This window comes from Bombus flavifrons, chromosome 10, assembly GCF_040668555.2.
Source record: "Bombus flavifrons isolate JBK064 chromosome 10, iyBomFlav1_principal, whole genome shotgun sequence".
In the NCBI taxonomy this organism is placed as follows: Eukaryota; Metazoa; Arthropoda; class Insecta; order Hymenoptera; family Apidae; genus Bombus; species Bombus flavifrons.
Genome location: NC_138451.1, coordinates 11341295 through 11358900, shown reverse-complemented (window position 1 = coordinate 11358900; position 17606 = coordinate 11341295). Strand labels below are relative to the sequence as shown.

The window sequence follows — 17606 nt, the reverse complement described above, 5'->3', positions numbered from 1 at the left end:
GATGCTTGTTTCATCTGCGATTAAGCTAGGAGATCCAGCGCAATCATAGGAAATCTGAAATTGGTAGGATCGGTAGCTACATATGATAACGCGGCCTTCGCCTAGTTACATCATTCGCATTAGAATCGCTCTAATTTTACGAACGTACAGAGAATACTTTACAAGGTGAACCGTCGCAAAGCGACGATATAGACGATATACACATCAACGGGGCATTGAAGGGACGATGACGCTTTAAAAATATAACATTTATTAGACATATTCTGATCTTACAAACAAAACTTCATATGATCATTATTAAATCGTATAGTAAGTAAATAATGCTTTGTTGCAATAAATTAAAAAACTTATAATTTCTTTCGCCGTTATCTTACTATCACAGAGGCTTGTGAATTTCAATCGAAACGACAGAGAAAATAATTAAAATGGAAAGAAAAAAAGACTCCCTGCTTCCTTCACCAAAGTGATTGTTCTTTTTCGGAAGAAGTAAAATGCGCGCGTTTGAAATAGAAAATCACATATTATATATAACTGTTACATGTAAATTTCATACCGAAACTAATTTCTTCGACTAATACGGTTCTACAAAGAATAGAGTTGTATTGTTTTCCTCTATCGACTTCGAAAAATGTTAAGAATCGTTGATCTCGTAATCCCATCATCTTAAACCATAAGAAATGGGCTGAGTAGCGATTCTTGTACGTTTAACTTATATCTGGAATCTCGCGTACTTATATATATATATATATATATATATATATATATATATATATATATATATATAAACAATACAACTGATATATATATATATATATATATATATATATATATATATATATATCATTGTAGATATAAATACATATATATTTATTCCATGCACATATCTATATATATCAACGTATTTGTCAATATATATAAACACATGTATACATACGTGTACATATACATATGTGTATATATATATATATATATCTACAAGGATTTTTCGATGATCGTGTTATCATCTCTCATTCGACAACAGAGCCTTGAAGTAAAGTATTTTGCATACTGAATAAAATACATGGTAATTCGGTTGGATCGTATCTAGGAACGTTTATTCTAATGGACAAGCGATACGAGCTTTTTAATTTGAATCAACGAAATCTATCGATGGTCGTCGTAAAGTAGTAGAATCTTATAAAATGGAAGAGTAAGCAGAACAAGTGTACGGAAGCTTGAACATAACTTATGCTCAAAAAGTATAAAAGCAAGTTGCCTACGCGCGAATATTCGTCATTCTAAATCAGCAGGATTTGGGACTGTAAGAAATATCTTTATAAGCTAAACGTAAATGATAACGAATCAGAGCTCGCAAAATAATATAGTTTAGAGCTCTTTTCGCGGTAAAATTTTTTATTATTTCCGGCAAATTGTATCTTTGTCGAGAACCGTTTAAAGTATCTCGTACGAGAGTTTTGCAATTTGAGCGACTTTCAAGAAACGAAACTTTTTTTAGGCAAGATTTTTCAGAGATCGATATCTTACGATTTTAAATTTGAGATTCATAACAGTTTATCAGCATACGTTAGAGTTATGCGTCTTTTCACCTGTCTTCATTTACTTCGAAGACGTCTTCGGCGTTCGCTTGCGCCTCTTGATCACCAGCGATTACCTCGTTACCTTTATCGTTCTGCGAGTTCTCGATTTTGTACAATACATCGTGGCAAAGTGGACAGCGGTCCTGGACGTACAGCCACTTTCGTAAACAGACACTGTGGAAGTAGTGATTGCAGCGCGTGATCTTGGCACTTTGCATTTCCTGATAGCAAATAGCACACACATCATCTAACACTCGAAGTTGTTCCGCCTTTGCTTCCGGAAGGGAATTAATCTTATTAACAGCTGATCGGCGCTTCATGAACACACTCCATCCGGCTTTCGCCTCACACCATATATTAAAGTAGGCATGAATGCATATCATGACGGCACGAATTGCTCCACCAGATTCAAACACTAAAATCCAAAAGCCGTTGAAGAATAGGACAATACCGAATGCGAATTCGATGGTGTTACCGAAAGATCGTATTATATATACGCAGTCGTCGAGTTGCTCCCAGAACACGCTACGGTAAGCATCGATCAGGAAGAGGGAATAGATCGCAAGTGAAACCAACACTTTTACTATTACTTCGATACTAAACACCGATACTGCCAGTAACCAAGTGCTTACGGTATAATGCGACCAAAGGAATACCAACAATGATACTGGAAACAGTATTAAAAATACACAAACTGCTAGAGCGCGGATATGTCGATGAAGCGCTGGATTATGCGAGGCGCTGAGCGACATCAACAACGGATTGACGATGTTGTGCACGAAATGTAGAACCGCCGTAAACAATAAACAAAAATTACGGCACAGTCTGACCAAACGTTTCTCTCTGTCCAAACTTGTCAGTCCAGTTTGCAGGGCCAGCACGTAAAATAAAATCGCGGATACGGTACCGATACTCTTCTCCTCTTCGTCTTCCGTAAGTAGCACCCATTGAAAGAAACAACCGATGTAATCACAAATAAACGAAATTATGCTAGTCATTCCTAAGACTGCCGTCAAAGTCTCGCAGCCATTGACTAATAAACTTCTAAGCATTATGTAGTAGGTGAACGTCTCTTCGCCATAATGATTTCCAAGGATTTGAAACATTTGTCCTCCCACGCGTAACATCCAAAACATGCGTAGCACACACGGAATATTCAATCGAATCCATTCGGTTTCGGCGAGCGCTGACAGACCGTAGTTGCTTATGAAATTACGCGCATATTGATAACCCATATAAATTGTGTTCATCATGGTGACGCCGTTAAACCAAATGACAAATTTACATACAGCTAACGGAAGAAGTGTTGCGAACACTGGTAGATGATGGAGCACTTGCGTCTGAAAAAATATGTACGTATACTCGATAACGTGCGTATAAATGTAAAAATGGAATATTTATGTTTTATGATATCTGAATATAAACTATGAGAAATATAATGTAACATATTATTACATAAATTGTAAGAAATTTATTGTCAATCAAAGTACTCTGTACATACGCATATGCAAAAAATCTATTTTCAAAATGATAAAACATGCGATTGTCTTAAATCCAAGTACGTCAAAATACATTAACGATTTAAATTAAATCGAAATACATTAAATTCAACTTACCGGGAGCGGACAAATGCCCAAAATCGACGGTCCCATAAAACTCAGTACAAGAAATTTTTGCAGAACCGGGTGTTTTGGTGCAAGATGAATATAACAAAAAATACTAGCTAATAAGCATTGTAATACATAATTCTGGATTATCAGGAAGCCTGGTCCTTCATTTAAAACGTATTTCAAGTTAAGATACAAAATATCATCAAGTATGCTAGTTGTTGATTCATGTGTGCTCACATATGTAATGATAGCTTTCATTGTACTAATATTTGACCAATAGGATATAAATATTGCTCCTACTGATATTAAATATAAGTATACAATGATAAGATGTTTTGTCCATAACATAAATATACATATTGCAGTAATATATCCTGAAAAGTAAATATTTGACAGTCAACCATTGATTTTTATTTTATTTTGATTCTAGTAAAAATGTAAATAATCATTAGTTCTGTTTGTATTGATTTACGAATACTTTATCAATCGTATAAAGTTTGCTCCTTTTTACAAATGCAATGACCCACAAGAATTAACCTTGCTACTTTGAATATCGATACGTCATTTTAGCACTCCTAATAATCTACATTGCTTTAAGTTTATCTACCAAAAACACTACTTTTCAACTATATTCTGACTAATAGGCAACTGCAATCAATTTCTGACTAATAAACAACTATAAAATCAGGAAATGTTACACAAATGAAATGCATAACATCGAAGAGAGTCTATAATCTATATAACATAGTAAGTCTAGTTTAACTAATTTTACAAATACTTTGCTTTCATCTTAAATACTTTACTTTGTTTTAACAAATACACATACAGAAAAATATATTAAAATTACTAATAATTAAATATAGAAATCATATGTAGTGTAAATATCTTACCTAAACAGCAGCATAGAAATTTTAGTGCAATTATTAAATGCGTTTTGTAAGCAAAGTATTCAAAACCAAATGAATCTAGAAAAGAAGTAGATATTATCGAATCCACAATGCTGTCTGATACTTTTGATATTTTAAAATCATGTTCACTACTATGTAGCACAACACTGTCGCTAGATAATCCAAGTCCAATTCTAAGTAATTCATCTATGATAAATAAAGGTGGAACTCTAATTATAACATCCACAAAGGTGTGCAACTTCTCTCGTATAGATGTATCCATTGTTTCTCAAGTTTTTGCTTTTGTAATACAGATTTCAAAGATGATATTTTGTTCTTAGGAAGTGCAAAAACAATTTTCCCAATGCAATTCTATTTAATTTAGTTGGCTCAATACCTAAATTCAAAATGTCAAAATGTTAAAAATAAATTAATATGTTTTGGTGTGTTCAATAAGCAATTAACACTAAATTACACGTAAGCTTACCTCCAGAATTATAAAGTTTGTGGTTATCATATTCTCGAAACACACTTGTCTTAGCGAATAACTGGAATAATTTTTGTCATCAAATATCGACGAAGCCGAGATAGTTCAAGTATTGTGAATTATAATTTGCCAGTAATCAACGAAGGAAAATAACGAAGGAATGATTTAGATACCGAAGATGTAGCAGAAATTCAAACTTTTATAGAATCAATGTATCGAACTCGATCCTGTTTTAATATCATATAACGGAGGTTAAATAATAAAAATTTGTCGACTATTCTTTTTCCAAAATTGTTGGTTATAAAATGAAACTAAATCGTTTTGCAGATATTACAAATAGGATTTTACCATCGTGCGAGAATATCGTAACAGCAGGCAAAACATACGCAAATTTTCGGTTTTTGAATTTCTGTCAAAGATGTTTTTCTTCCTACTCACTTCTACCCGTAATTCTTAATTTATGTTGCTCACCCGCGTCGACAACAACCAAAACACGTAAATCTGACAGCGACGGGATTTAGGCTAAACTACGTTTTTAAAATACGCGTAATTTTCCTCAACATAAAACGCTGTCGCATATACTTTAAAGGTTACAGAGAAACATGCACAAAGAATTTGAACGATTTGATCAGATGGCGCTATATTGCTTTTTCTATATACGTATGTACATACTTGTGTATGTTTACGTTTAATGTGGTCTGAAAATACGTTATAAATTTATTATTATCGTGTGTCATTAAATATACGTATCGCGAATGTTTAGCTTCAGTAATTAAAGACACATCATCATACAGATATACGTTATACTGTCAACACCTTAAAATAATAAAAAGTATAATCATTGAAGGACTTATAAAATGAAGTCATAACATTTCTTAGAAAATTATAATCATTTCAAGTTCATTATTACGCGTAATATTATATTATTCCCGAGATAGGCTATGAGGGAAATAAACGATACGTGCAAGACGATAACGTTCATTCAAAAGTTAATCTACCAAATCACGTGCTATATATCATCCCATAAATTGCGTCACTCTTTGGCACTTAAATGTCTATGCACAGCGCTATGTTATTGCTACTGCTTAGTCTTTCTGCTATTTCTTCAACTGTTAAACAAAATTTTGTTCCAAGTAGAGCTTTCAGTCCTTCGATATCAAACGTTAGTACTCAATCGAATCTTGATTTATCGGAAAGATCAAAAACTTCATTTTGAAGTTTGGAAACCTAGATTAAAACATGTTCTCCATATACGACAAAAATATCGTTAACGGCATCTTTAATTGTATTGCCTTTTTTAAATTCATACAGCATGCAATGCAAAAATAAATTTTATTAACATTCATTATCTTTGATTTCTTCAAAAATAGAAACAAGATACGGACGTTATAAAGTTCAATAAAAAACGACATGATTTAGGGAACTTGATGGAAACGACAGCGACTTAATATACGACTTACATGCATTAGAAAAAAAAAGTATATATATATATATATTTTTATAATTATAGATTCAATATTGATAATTTTATTATGCAAATTCATAATTTTATTGTTAATAGTATCATGTACTCTTTATCATTCGCTCGCAAGAATAGAAGATACTAACTTTAATGATGCTTCAATGATAATGAAAGAAGGGGAGGAGCAGGAACGGAGAGATTAAAATCAAATTTCAATTGATTCTGGAAGCATACTGATCTCGGATGAAAATAATGGGAATACATTTCTAGCAACATCGAATATATTTCTCTCAGGTATTATATACTGTTTCACCGTGTAAAACTCATCATTCCTGAAAAAGAAAAAAAGAAAAAAGAATACAATAAAAACATCGCGAGAAAATACTAGACTTTGAAGAGAGTTTAAAAATTTATACCATAACACTAAGAATAAAATTTTTAGTTTTGTATTTTTTCATGTACACACCTGATATATTCGATGTTTAAATGCATATATCATTTCTTCCCGAAATAAGATAAATAAATGATTATATCTTTGATCTCCCTCTGTCTCTATACAGGCATGCAACGACACATACGTGCAGAGTACAGAATATTCATACTGTCATCCGTTCAAAACTAGCTACCATGTAACTTATCTATATCTCGGCGCAATGTTCATTCATTTCTTTGAATTAGTCGAATCTTAATGCGCTTGCATATACTACCGTAATGCTACATTCTAAAACAAAATGTCTTTTTTCATTTGTGATCTCTTCTTATAAATCCGCGTCTTCTTCGTCTCTTCTTTACTACGACACCGTTCTAATCACTTACGATAAATCTCATTGACAATGTTTGCGCTCGCAGCATTTAATTCAATTCTACTTCCTTTTATTGTTCCTTTCTCTTTTTTTCTGCAAACAAATCAATCGCTATCTCGAATTTGAACTGCCACTCGCTTTTAGTAACGCTGGGCATTTTTTGAGGCACATTATACAGTACAAAATAAACTCGACGATCTCAAAGATATTTGAATATTGGTGATGGGTAATCGAACATTTTTGAGATCCGTCCGAGCATTTTTTTCAGAAGCAATTACGATCAGGTTGAATGGTATAGAGTCAAAATCAGGAGTGAAAATTATTGTTACTCGATTTCGACGTAGTTTTGCTCATTATTCTCATTTATGCTTTACATCATTCTTCTCAAGACTACCTAATATATATGCCTTACGCTTTCTTTCAAATTACATCTTCATTCCATGATCTTTTACATTTTTTTCATAGCGTAAATTTCTCGTAAAAATCTGTACCGTGCAAACAGACGTTAAGTAATTTTGAATCCCGAAAAGAATTCGACCGTATTATCCGCAATTTCGTCCGCTGAAAGGATGATGAAGTGTACAATGTAAGATAAACAGTAAAAATGACAGTATTCTTTACGCATAACATTCTATGGCACGATTCTTCTTAACTCGACAATGGATACCATAATCGTTCTTTTTACCTAATTGCGTGCATTAGCGAGAAGAGATAAATTATGGAATTAATAACCGGAGAAAGTATATTTCACGCGACAAGTTACATATAGTTGATCGACGTTACGAAAAACTTTATAGAAACCAACATTGAAACATTGCGAGTCCCGCTATTGTAGTTTCGCTTCATCGTACCTCACGCAAGACAGGTAAAAAGACTTTTACGTATTCGCTATAAAAACGCTAAGTATGGACTAATAATACATGGTACTTTAATAAAAATAGAGCTTCAACATTCGGCTAGTAATACAATGACGTTTATTATATCACAACGAGACAGGTCCTGCGTGCCAAAATTCTACTCTGCTCAGTGTACTTCTTTTTAACTTCCTTTACGTCAATTCAGATTGTCCGATGCACGGATGCAGCGATGATACGACCAGTTGTAAGGCATGTTTTTAAATATTCAAAATGTCTTTCTCGAAGGGATCCATACATACGAGACCTAAATCTCATCTCCTCGCATCAAGCAAGCGGATACAAATTGCATTTCTTTTTAAATTAATTTTATACCTAAGTTAGTTTCAATCAATGGGATCCATTGTTGTTTTTTCATAGTTTATTGTATTTCATTAGTCTCATATTCATTGATCCCGTTAGCAATTGGATTTTACGAAGATTAAAAGATCTAACGGGAGCCCCGGGCTCTTCGTTGCATACTTCGTGTGTTTCGGAATATAACGGTTTTTCCGTAAAATTGTTTACTGCGTGAACAAGTATGGTTCTATTCCGGTATCTCAATACGATCATTTAATTCGCAATCAATTTTACATCATCATGCTATCTAGCTAACCGAACAGATCAAGTCGTCATCACCGTGACTAAACCTGCATAACAGTTAACAAAACAAACAAGTTACGCAGAGTCCCTATAATAATATCAATAATAATAATAATAATAATAATAATAATAATAATAATAATAAAACTATAATTATAATAATAATAGCAGTAATAATATTAATATTACTTAATTGTAAAAATACGTCTACGTTTTGTTCGAGTATAGAACGAATTTCACGGTTCCATCGCGTATTACTTTTGAAAACAAATCATGATTACAACTTATCGATTATAATTTTGCATTTGTTTATTCGTGCGTCTTTTCACCTCCTATCTCTGTGAGTACACAATTGCCTAAATATCGCGTTACAAAGATACTGAGTAATAATCCTGGATTGGTACACAGTTATTACGTTTCATGCATTGTGTCTGCACGTGATTATTTGAAGATGGCTTTTCTTTTTTTCTTTCTCGTTAACATGGGAGCAACACAACTAAATTTCTTAAGCTATACCATATCAAATGCATTTTTTACCATCTTTTTTTTAATAAGATAAGTTGTATGAAAGCTATGAAACGTAATAATATGCAATATTTCTTTTTTTAATTAAGTTGAACTTTGAAGTCTAACTCAGAAAATAGCTAATCAAGAATTTCCAGTACCTAAAACTTAATGCTTAAATATTACATCATTTGAATAAGAATGTGATTAGTTTAAACCATTCAAAGCGCTTAATTTAAAATAGTTTTTTTTTTATATCACGCGTGTCTATTTTTGGCCATATAGCAGATCTTCCGGAGAATTAACTAAAAATTAAGGATGATTCACGTGTTAAAGCGAATCTCCTGTAATCATTTCCGCACAGCGATCATATATTTGTTTTTTTTATAAAACTATATGATTGCTTATATGGTTAGGAAACCTCGAAAGTCGTTTATTTGCCTATGACTCAAGAATTGTTATTTATACACGTGAAAATTACTAGTTCTAATTCTCAATCATGTACAATTTAAGTCACCAATGTAAGGTATGTCTCGTTAAAGTCAATTTTCGCTATCGAATTTTTTCCATTGATAAAAAAGTTTCAATTTTATTCACCTTGATCGCAATCGATAATCCGCGCGTATGTTTCAATCACGCGTGGTTTCGTTCGAATTTCGTCTCTATAAATTCCACAATGTTGACGTTATATTCCGCTAATATATTTTACTCAGCACATATTTAATTTATACATATAAACTCTGCAAGCGCAGCTTACCATCGTCAAATGCACTTTTTAGTTTTATTTTAATTCGTGTAGGAAATCGCTGCTTATATGTGTAAGAGTATAAGTGTTAATAAGTTGTCAATAAGAAATATTAGAAAACCTGTATTTCACTTACAGTTATCGTAAGTTCCTTATATTTCTTGACTGAGTCCTTTCTTTTTCTTATTATTAGAAAGCGGCAACTGACGAATGGTGCTTTACACTCATACTCTTTACTGTTTAAAGTATGCAATGCATTGATGTTCAGTTTTCTTCAAAGTTTCACTGAAAGGTGAATTTGTCTTGTCTTCTCATATTTTGACTCGTATCGGCGAATATTTGTTTTTTTAACATGCCATGATAAGGATATTTGATAATATATTTTATTTAGGAAATAAAGACACGAGGATATAGGCCTATTATTTAATATTATCTTTTACTAAGTTATGTATGACAACAAACGACTAATTGAAATAATTGAAAGCTCGGCTTTTTTCTTAATGGTAACTGCTGGTATATTTTAAATGCAATTGTCAATAGTTATCAAAATATTTTTACTCTAAAATCAGCAACGAATTTGGTATATAAAGGATATAGTTTTCGACACAAAAAAATTTAATTTTGAAAATGAGCTATCTACCGAAAACACAAAATTTCACTACGCGAGAAGTTATGAAAAAGAATACTGGATTGAGAATAAAATAGTAACGAGCTACACATTAATCTCACATCTCTTGGCACATATAATCATCTCTACTTTTAATTTTGCATGTCTAGGCATTTTGGTTGGCAAATAATTTATTAAGCAAAGGTATTATATGCTACACACATGTACCGACACAATTATCGCATCTAGCGAGTTTTAATTCTATGCAGTTGATCCTACTAATGCAGTTTCTTTTACAGATACCATTCCATACGTAGAAAAATCACCTATATTAAAAAGCACTTTAAAACGGTATCAAAATTTCTATTATACAAGCGAACTGAATATATTAATCTTCTATTAAAATATTTAAATAATAACCGCCAACACGAGTCTCTTGATTGATTGAACTGTACATTTTTCTTTGTCAATGGGCAATGATTCCACGTGCATTTTATTTGAACTAGCGGAATTCAATAAATTGGAGAGCTATGCATATGTCTTTGCTTGCATGCATTTATATACATATATACGCGCGACAAGGTGTTACGTGCAATTCTGTATGTCTTTGTGTGTATACATAGTGTGTATGAATATGTGAGCTGTGTGGACGGCGCTACGTACACCACTTTTCGGTCAGTCAACCATTGACATATTAATAGTTGACTTTCGTCAGTATAATTCAGACATCCCTTGTTCCACTGGGATTTTTCAGTTGAACGTGCCTTGCTCACGTCAATATGTACCGCTGAATGATCTGAAAATATGGAAAGCAATTTTTCTTATTATTGTGAATAAAATTTATATTCCTGTTTGTATTTATAATTTGATACAACGTTGAATAGACATACCTGCATACAGATGTGCTAGAGTTTGTCTTGAAATAGGAAGAGATTATTCGTAGCAGCAACAGCTACTACATTTTCAGATGGATGCCAAGCAGTATGTAGTATCTTTTTATTGAAATCAAGGCAGTCCACACTAATTTCATCCTTTTTACGTTTACCACCAGTACAAACCTTTAAGCAAATAATATATATTATGGACAATGCAATAATATACAATGCAATACAATAGTAATAGTTTATTAAATATTTTATATAGTTTTTGAAAATTTATACTTACTTTACGTGGTTTTAGAAGTGTTTTTGGTTTGGCAATGTCACGTGCTGCTTCCAATGTGAGATCACGTTTAGTTGTACGATCGAATACTCTGAAGAAATTATTGTATGAACCCGTCATAATAGCAGAATCATTACCACTCCAACAACATTCGAATTTGTCAAAGATACAATCATTCTCATATAATGAACATAACTTTGATCTTAGGTATTCATGTACCTATAATAATATAATCAATTAATATTTTGTACTAGATGTATGAAAATTGTATTATGACTTTTGTTACATACAGGGTAACATTCAATGGGTTTTGTTTCCATTTGCAAATCCCACACTTTCACACTGAGGTAGTCTCTACTGATCATATATCTTCCCGAATTACTAAGTTTCACATCACTTATACTCGAAATTATTTCGGAGAAGAAACTTCTGTTTGTTGGATCTTCTGGTTCTTCAAAGAGCTTACTATGTTGGTCACAAAGCGCAGCAGATCTCATGTCACAGAGTCTAATTGTTCCTTTGCTACTACTATAAACCAAGACGTTACATTCTGCCGGGTGAAATTCCGCGGCAGTTATTACTTCTGTTAGTTCTTCCATATTAGTTGGCTTAATGTCTACTATATCTGTGTATCATTGTTAAGAAAACGATATACTTCATTATAATAAATTTATTCAGAATTTGTAAACCAAAAATAAAATAAATATTAAATAACATAGAAAAAAGGATACTAAAACTCTGGTCTGTGATTTCAAGGTGCCAAAGGTTAATTCTAAGATCATCAGCACTGAGGTATGTTTCCTGATCACTGTTAACACTTATACTGTTTATATGATAGGTGTGCGCATTGGCAAATATTCTCCTTGGGGATGCTTCTACCATCAACTCCATTGGTTTTATAGTTGGTACCTAGGTCAAAATACATAAGTATTCAATATATGATAATCAAAATGCACAAGCCTCATAATGTTATGTGCATATTTGAACTCCTTGACCTTCTCTTGAAAATATTTTTGTTAGAAACACAATAGTATAGGGAAAATTATATTTATATAGTTAGAAGTTAGAAAGAAAAACTGTAGCGTTTTAGAATTTACCACATTGTATGTATAATATCACAATAATCTCAATAAAACTCATCAATACTCACCCTCAAGGAAGTGATACAAGCGGGGTCACGAATTGTACCATTTTCTTCTTTTGTATTATAGCCTTCTACTCTTTTATCTCGTTCACTGACTTTCCACAATTTAATTGTTTTATCATTTGTGGAAAGTAGAAAATGTGCTGGATTTTTTCTTTTTAACCACCTAATTTTGTTAATTTTTTCCTCTATCTCTAATGATTTCAGGTAATCGAATTCAGGTTCATGACTTTGAAAGGTGCTGTATACATTGTATTCACCTCTTCGGGGTATACTGTTTTTACTCTAAATGAAGATACAATGTTGTAATTATCTTATGTCCTTAAAAAATATCCTAAATATTTTTTATTTTTTCTATCAATTTTCTAAATCGTTCTTCTTTCTACAGACAATGAAACTATTTAAAAAATTTCATAAAACATAAATAAAGTATTCGAGATATTTATTCCTCTCAGTATGTTCAATGATTATCTTTAGAAATTTTCTAAAGATAGAAAAATGTAACATATTGTACAGAACAATCTGGCAATAATCCAATACTAACACATAAATATAATTTTTATTTAAAGGACAAATCTTTCTTTATTGAAATCTTAAAAATTTTATAGCACATAAGAATTCTATAAATATAAAAAATTCATATTATTACAAATATACTTCAACTTACAACAGGATCCCTCTGAAAAATAACCACCCGACCACCTTTATCTCCTGTTGCAAGAAGATCGCCATCATGGTTAAATTCAACACATGAGATTATATCAGCTAGAACAGAACACAATACAAATAACTGCAATAAAGCGTTCTGGAATATTGAGAAAATATTTATTTAGAAGTAATTTTAAAAAGAAAAGAAGAGATGGATGAAAGAAGAAAAAGAATACATCATAATACTTTATTACTAAATTAACATACTTGTGCAATCACTGAATGAAAATTGATGAGATAATATACACACATAATATATGTGCAACTTCTATTTAGAACTTACCTTCAGTGACATCGTCTTCTAATGTTCCTTTCACCTGTGAAAAACACCACTGTATGTCACCATTACCTAAAACAATATTAAAGAAGTTAAGTCGTTACACAAAAATTTACTTGAAAACAGAAGTATAACAATAAAATTATCAAGTATACAATACAAAATTCCGATTTTCAATACACCATAATGTATTCATTGTTGAACACGTAATACACATATATGTATTTTTATAAAAAAATGTATTACAAAATAGATAAAAATCCCATAATGCTTATCGTTTGAATTACATCATGCGTTTCGAGCGTAGAACAGGTAGATGCACAGTGGTAAAAAGACGCGTAGAGATATATATTCTACAAACGTCCGCGGCTTTTTCTTTCACTTACGATACGCACGAGATTTGATCGAATTATCGGGTAAAAGCAAGAAAAGTGGAGCAAATCGATAAGGATATCGGGGATAAGGAAAGAGAAAGGAATCTAAGAAAAAATAACACCGAGAAGGTTGTGACTGTGAAACGTGATAAAATAAACGTGGAGGGACATGACTGAAGCGATAGCGTGTGTAGGTAAGGTGAAAAAGATAAGTCATAATGAAAAGAGGCGACAAACGAGAAAATATGCGCAAGTAAAGTGAATAAAGGAGAAGCAAGAAAAAAATGAAAGAAAAGTCGAGGGGAAAAAGGTAAAAGTAATCCTACTTGAAGTTTCGGCGCAATCCATCGTGCTTCTAGGCAGTCGCCACCGCCGCCGCCGCTGCCGTCGCCGGCGACGGGCGCATTTGGCCCCGCGCACAGCAAGTATCCAGAGAGTGGGTACGGGTGATTATATTTGAGGATGCGGAATTGACGAAGAAGAACGTTGCGTGCACTGCGAGCGCTGCGGATATACCCGTGAACCCGTGATAGTATCTGGGTCAAGGTTCAGGTTGCCGCGGCGCGGCGAGGCGGCCAGCAGGAGCGACGCACTGTTCGGTTCACGACGTGTCGTAGAAATACAGAGCGACCACGCATAGTAAACCGGTGCTCACGACGCCTTACTTACCGGCCATCTCGCAATTAGAGACACTACGCGACCAGAGAGAGGTTCGCACGCGAGCTCACTCCCGGTGCGAGGTCCAATACCGCCTACTCGACCAGAGATACGCGCGCGCGGCGCGCCACGCCGGCGATCAGGAAACAGGAAACCTTCACGATTGTTTACCACACTCTGCCCAACCTTTTTACCCTGTCACATATTCGTCCTTACTAATCTGTCACTAATATGAATCCGATCACTAGCTTTCAATGGCGGAATTCACGAACGCATAACCGCACAACACTACTATGGCGTGACGTCACACCACAGTCAGGTTTCGCTATTCCGACAGTAATCGCCATCTTGATTGCGAAAACCGACTGTACACGAACCACTACGGAAACCACCGAACGCCGCCGATCTAACAGCGCCATCTGAGTCGCGCAAAATTTAAATTAAGTTTTGTAAATTCCCTTAAAGATTCACTTTTCCAATAATAATCAAAGTTCACTTGGGAATTACATGATAAGTTACAGTTTGTTGATCTTGATACCAATTTGTAGCTGAAATACTAAATAATACTTCAATATTACATATTTGAAAAGGGGACAAATCATAAATTTCTTAAAAATAGAAGATAAAACCAGGAAGCTTAACTAATTTTATGATAATCGATATTCTTTAAATAATCCGGAGGATGGTAAAAATTTATGTTTAATCCCAAGATTAAAATGGGTTTAATTGACAATGTATTTTAAATTTGAAAATTGCTGTCCTACAAAAGACAAAAGATATAACTTATCATGTTTTCCCCTATGTTCTTTAATTTTAAGGGGCTCATAACAAAAATGATGTCCTTGTCCATGTTTGTCTTTCTCTAGAAAATGAAATAATGTTCTAATATCTTTGGATCAATACATTCAATTTTTGTTAACAAAATATTCATCGTATTATATAATTACTATAGGTTTATCTGTAATTGTATCGTAGAACTGCATTTAATTAAGGCATAAAATTGTGAAATTTTGATAAAGATTGTTTTTATAAAATGAAGAGGAACTACTAATCGATGTCGACGATGACGTTAAGAAAAAATTACCTAGAAGTTTTGATAGTTTCTCATGCACTTCTTCCACAGAGAAAAACATAGGTACAGCCCTGGATAAATGTGCAAAATTCCTGGCTGAGCGAATATCTGACATCGACCAGTCCATTTTTAGCAAAGGCAGAATAAACTTCTATATAGAAAGATTTCCTTGCTACTTCTCGATTTCACTAATAAAAACTCGAAGAACTTGAAACACTCGGATCATACGCTTTCAAAGTCGAGGCGCGTCATACATTTTCAATGCGTTCCAAAGCACAGAATCGATTACAATTTACTTTAGTAGATCTCTTCGATACATTCTCGATATGGGTCTAACATCCGTCCTGGTTTGAATATTAATACTCTTCTTTCCAGCAGTAGATCATTCGTCAACCATTTCAAATTTAATATTTTACATTGGAAGCACAATAAGTGTTCTCTTTCCTCTTGCTCGTTAATTTAAAATTGATCATTTCACTAAAAAAATATAAATAGTGTTTGGCAAATATTAATCGCAGGGACAATGACGTTAGTTTTCCCGCCACATTCTAAATTTACAAACTAAATTCGTATAAAGTAATATGTTTTTCACTTTGCTCACAGAAATTTGTAATTCAAAGTGAAGATTGTGGCAGAGCAGACGAGCAAGAGGAAACTTTGGGCGTAGTTTCGAACCGGTACTTCAAAGTAAAGAATTGAAATTCAAATCACAACGTATTTGCCACAAGAGGAGCTATACGATGAATTTTTATTTAAAAAATTCAATTATACGATCAATGATCGAACGTGTAAAAACTAAGAGCACACGAATTATTTTCTCATTCACTGTGTCAATAAACGAACGATTTTTATATTATCCGTTGGTTCGAACAATTAACCGAGGCTCGAATAAATTAAACAAATAAGCGTTTCGTACGGCGCAAACGTTTCCAAGTGAAACGACTGTCTCGAACTGGTACGAAAGTGTATAAGCTCGTACGACACACGAAACTCTCGTTGTCGAACGTGTTAGGGGGAGGATGTTAATGAATCTGTAATGAACTCTAACAAGCGTGTAGAGCCGGTGCAACGTTTACCTGGACGAGATATTTGCTATGAATCAAGCGTAAGTGTGTTTTCGAAAAAGTAGACATCACGTGTTCTCGTGAAACGAAACTCTTTTAATATCCCATAAAAGTATCGCTTTAATTAACGACTGAACATTTTTTCCCTGTATTATTCCTAAAGTTAAAACAATATAGCGGTCGAAGTGATTCGTTATTTCTAATCGTTATTTTTTATCCTTGTTTGAAATAAAATTTGTTCAAGCCTGGCAGACACTCATTGTTCTTACGAAATTTATAAGCTTCGATTGTGCGATAAGTTCACGCTCGAATGCGTTGAAGATCCGCTCGAATTCAGTATAGATCGTTGGACCTTTTAGAGTACGTATTATATATACGAATTTTTTCCACATCTATGGAAAATCGATCGAATCGTGTGTGTGACCAACAATGTTCAAAATTCATTCACTCTTTTGATTTTCCCGAAAACAGAGTGTTGCACCAATGACCAGTTCAACGTGCTGTTTTCAAAAACCGTAACTGTAGATATTAGTTACAAATATTCGTTTTACTCACCATCATAAATGGGATTGTCACACCTCAAGATGTTCTCGATGCTTCGCATCGCTTCTTCGACCAAGGTTCTTTTGAAATCGATATTGTACTGTCCGACAACGATATGATTTCGCAAATTCATTTTCGTTGATGATCCTTGCAAACCGTTTTCGCGAACGATATTCATCACGATCAAGACAACATATTGTTATTGTCAGGTGACATCGAGTTTACTAACTGACCGCTAAATGTAAACTGTGCTCGAATCGGTTCACATCGATACACTTGTATACAGAAAACAATTATCGACGATTGAACACACATAACAATCGTATTACCAAAGGTATTCGACGAGTTTTCTTGAAAAAGAGTCCGCAAGACAAACTTGCTAAATTGAATAAACTGCGTGTTAGAAAAGCTTCTTAGTTCTAATTCTT

The 17606-nt window shown here is 33.4% G+C and overlaps 2 protein-coding genes across 11 annotated transcripts in view; both read right to left on the bottom strand.

Annotated features, from left to right (window-relative positions):
- Positions 1-233: 233 nt before the first annotated feature.
- On the bottom strand, positions 234-5203 carry Trc8 (TRC8 ring finger protein). Of its 3 annotated transcripts, XR_011174321.1 has the most exons (6): positions 4910-5203; positions 4562-4788; positions 4078-4471; positions 3194-3561; positions 881-2917; positions 234-794 (listed from the first exon to the last, which is right to left on the bottom strand). XR_011174321.1 is itself a non-coding variant. In XM_069122451.1 (5 exons), the coding sequence occupies exons 3-5, from the start codon at positions 4355-4357 to the stop codon at positions 1583-1585; spliced, it is 1983 nt and encodes a 660-aa protein (XP_068978552.1). In that variant the 5' UTR covers positions 4358-4471; positions 4562-4622; positions 4910-5203; the 3' UTR covers positions 817-1582. The 3 variants fall into 3 exon arrangements, 2 of the variants coding, with proteins under 2 accessions (XP_068978552.1, XP_068978553.1); XM_069122451.1 differs by lacking the exon at positions 234-794 and having other exon boundaries at positions 817-2917; positions 4562-4622; XM_069122452.1 differs by lacking the exon at positions 234-794 and having other exon boundaries at positions 817-2917; positions 4562-4622; positions 5000-5203.
- Positions 5204-9200: 3997 nt separating this feature from the next.
- Positions 9201-17606, bottom strand: part of tws (protein phosphatase 2 regulatory subunit tws) — a 42906-nt gene continuing 34500 nt past the window's right edge. For 4 of the 8 annotated variants that reach the window (XM_069122458.1, XM_069122456.1, XM_069122457.1 and 1 more), the window contains exons 3-10: positions 13475-13540; positions 13151-13248; positions 12490-12768; positions 12071-12248; positions 11630-11964; positions 11343-11558; positions 11069-11236; positions 9201-10974 (exon numbers count right to left, since the gene is read on the bottom strand). In XM_069122458.1, the coding sequence (XP_068978559.1) occupies positions 11084-11236; positions 11343-11558; positions 11630-11964; positions 12071-12248; positions 12490-12768; positions 13151-13248; positions 13475-13540 (1325 nt within the window). In that variant the 3' untranslated portion in view covers positions 9201-10974; positions 11069-11083. The other 4 variants (XM_069122454.1, XM_069122455.1, XM_069122461.1 and 1 more) reach the window with 4 other exon arrangements.

Excerpts from the sequence above, each read along its gene's own strand:
- Trc8 (XM_069122451.1), bottom strand. The coding sequence starts at position 4,357 with ATGGATACATCTATACGAGAGAAGTTGCACACCTTTGTGGATGTTATA. Across the intron at positions 3,562-4,077 it reads ATTTCTATGCTGCTGTTTAG|GATATATTACTGCAATATGT; the intron begins GTAAGATATTTA and ends TTTACTTTTCAG. Across the intron at positions 2,918-3,193 it reads TGGGCATTTGTCCGCTCCCG|ACGCAAGTGCTCCATCATCT; the intron begins GTAAGTTGAATT and ends ATATTTTTTCAG.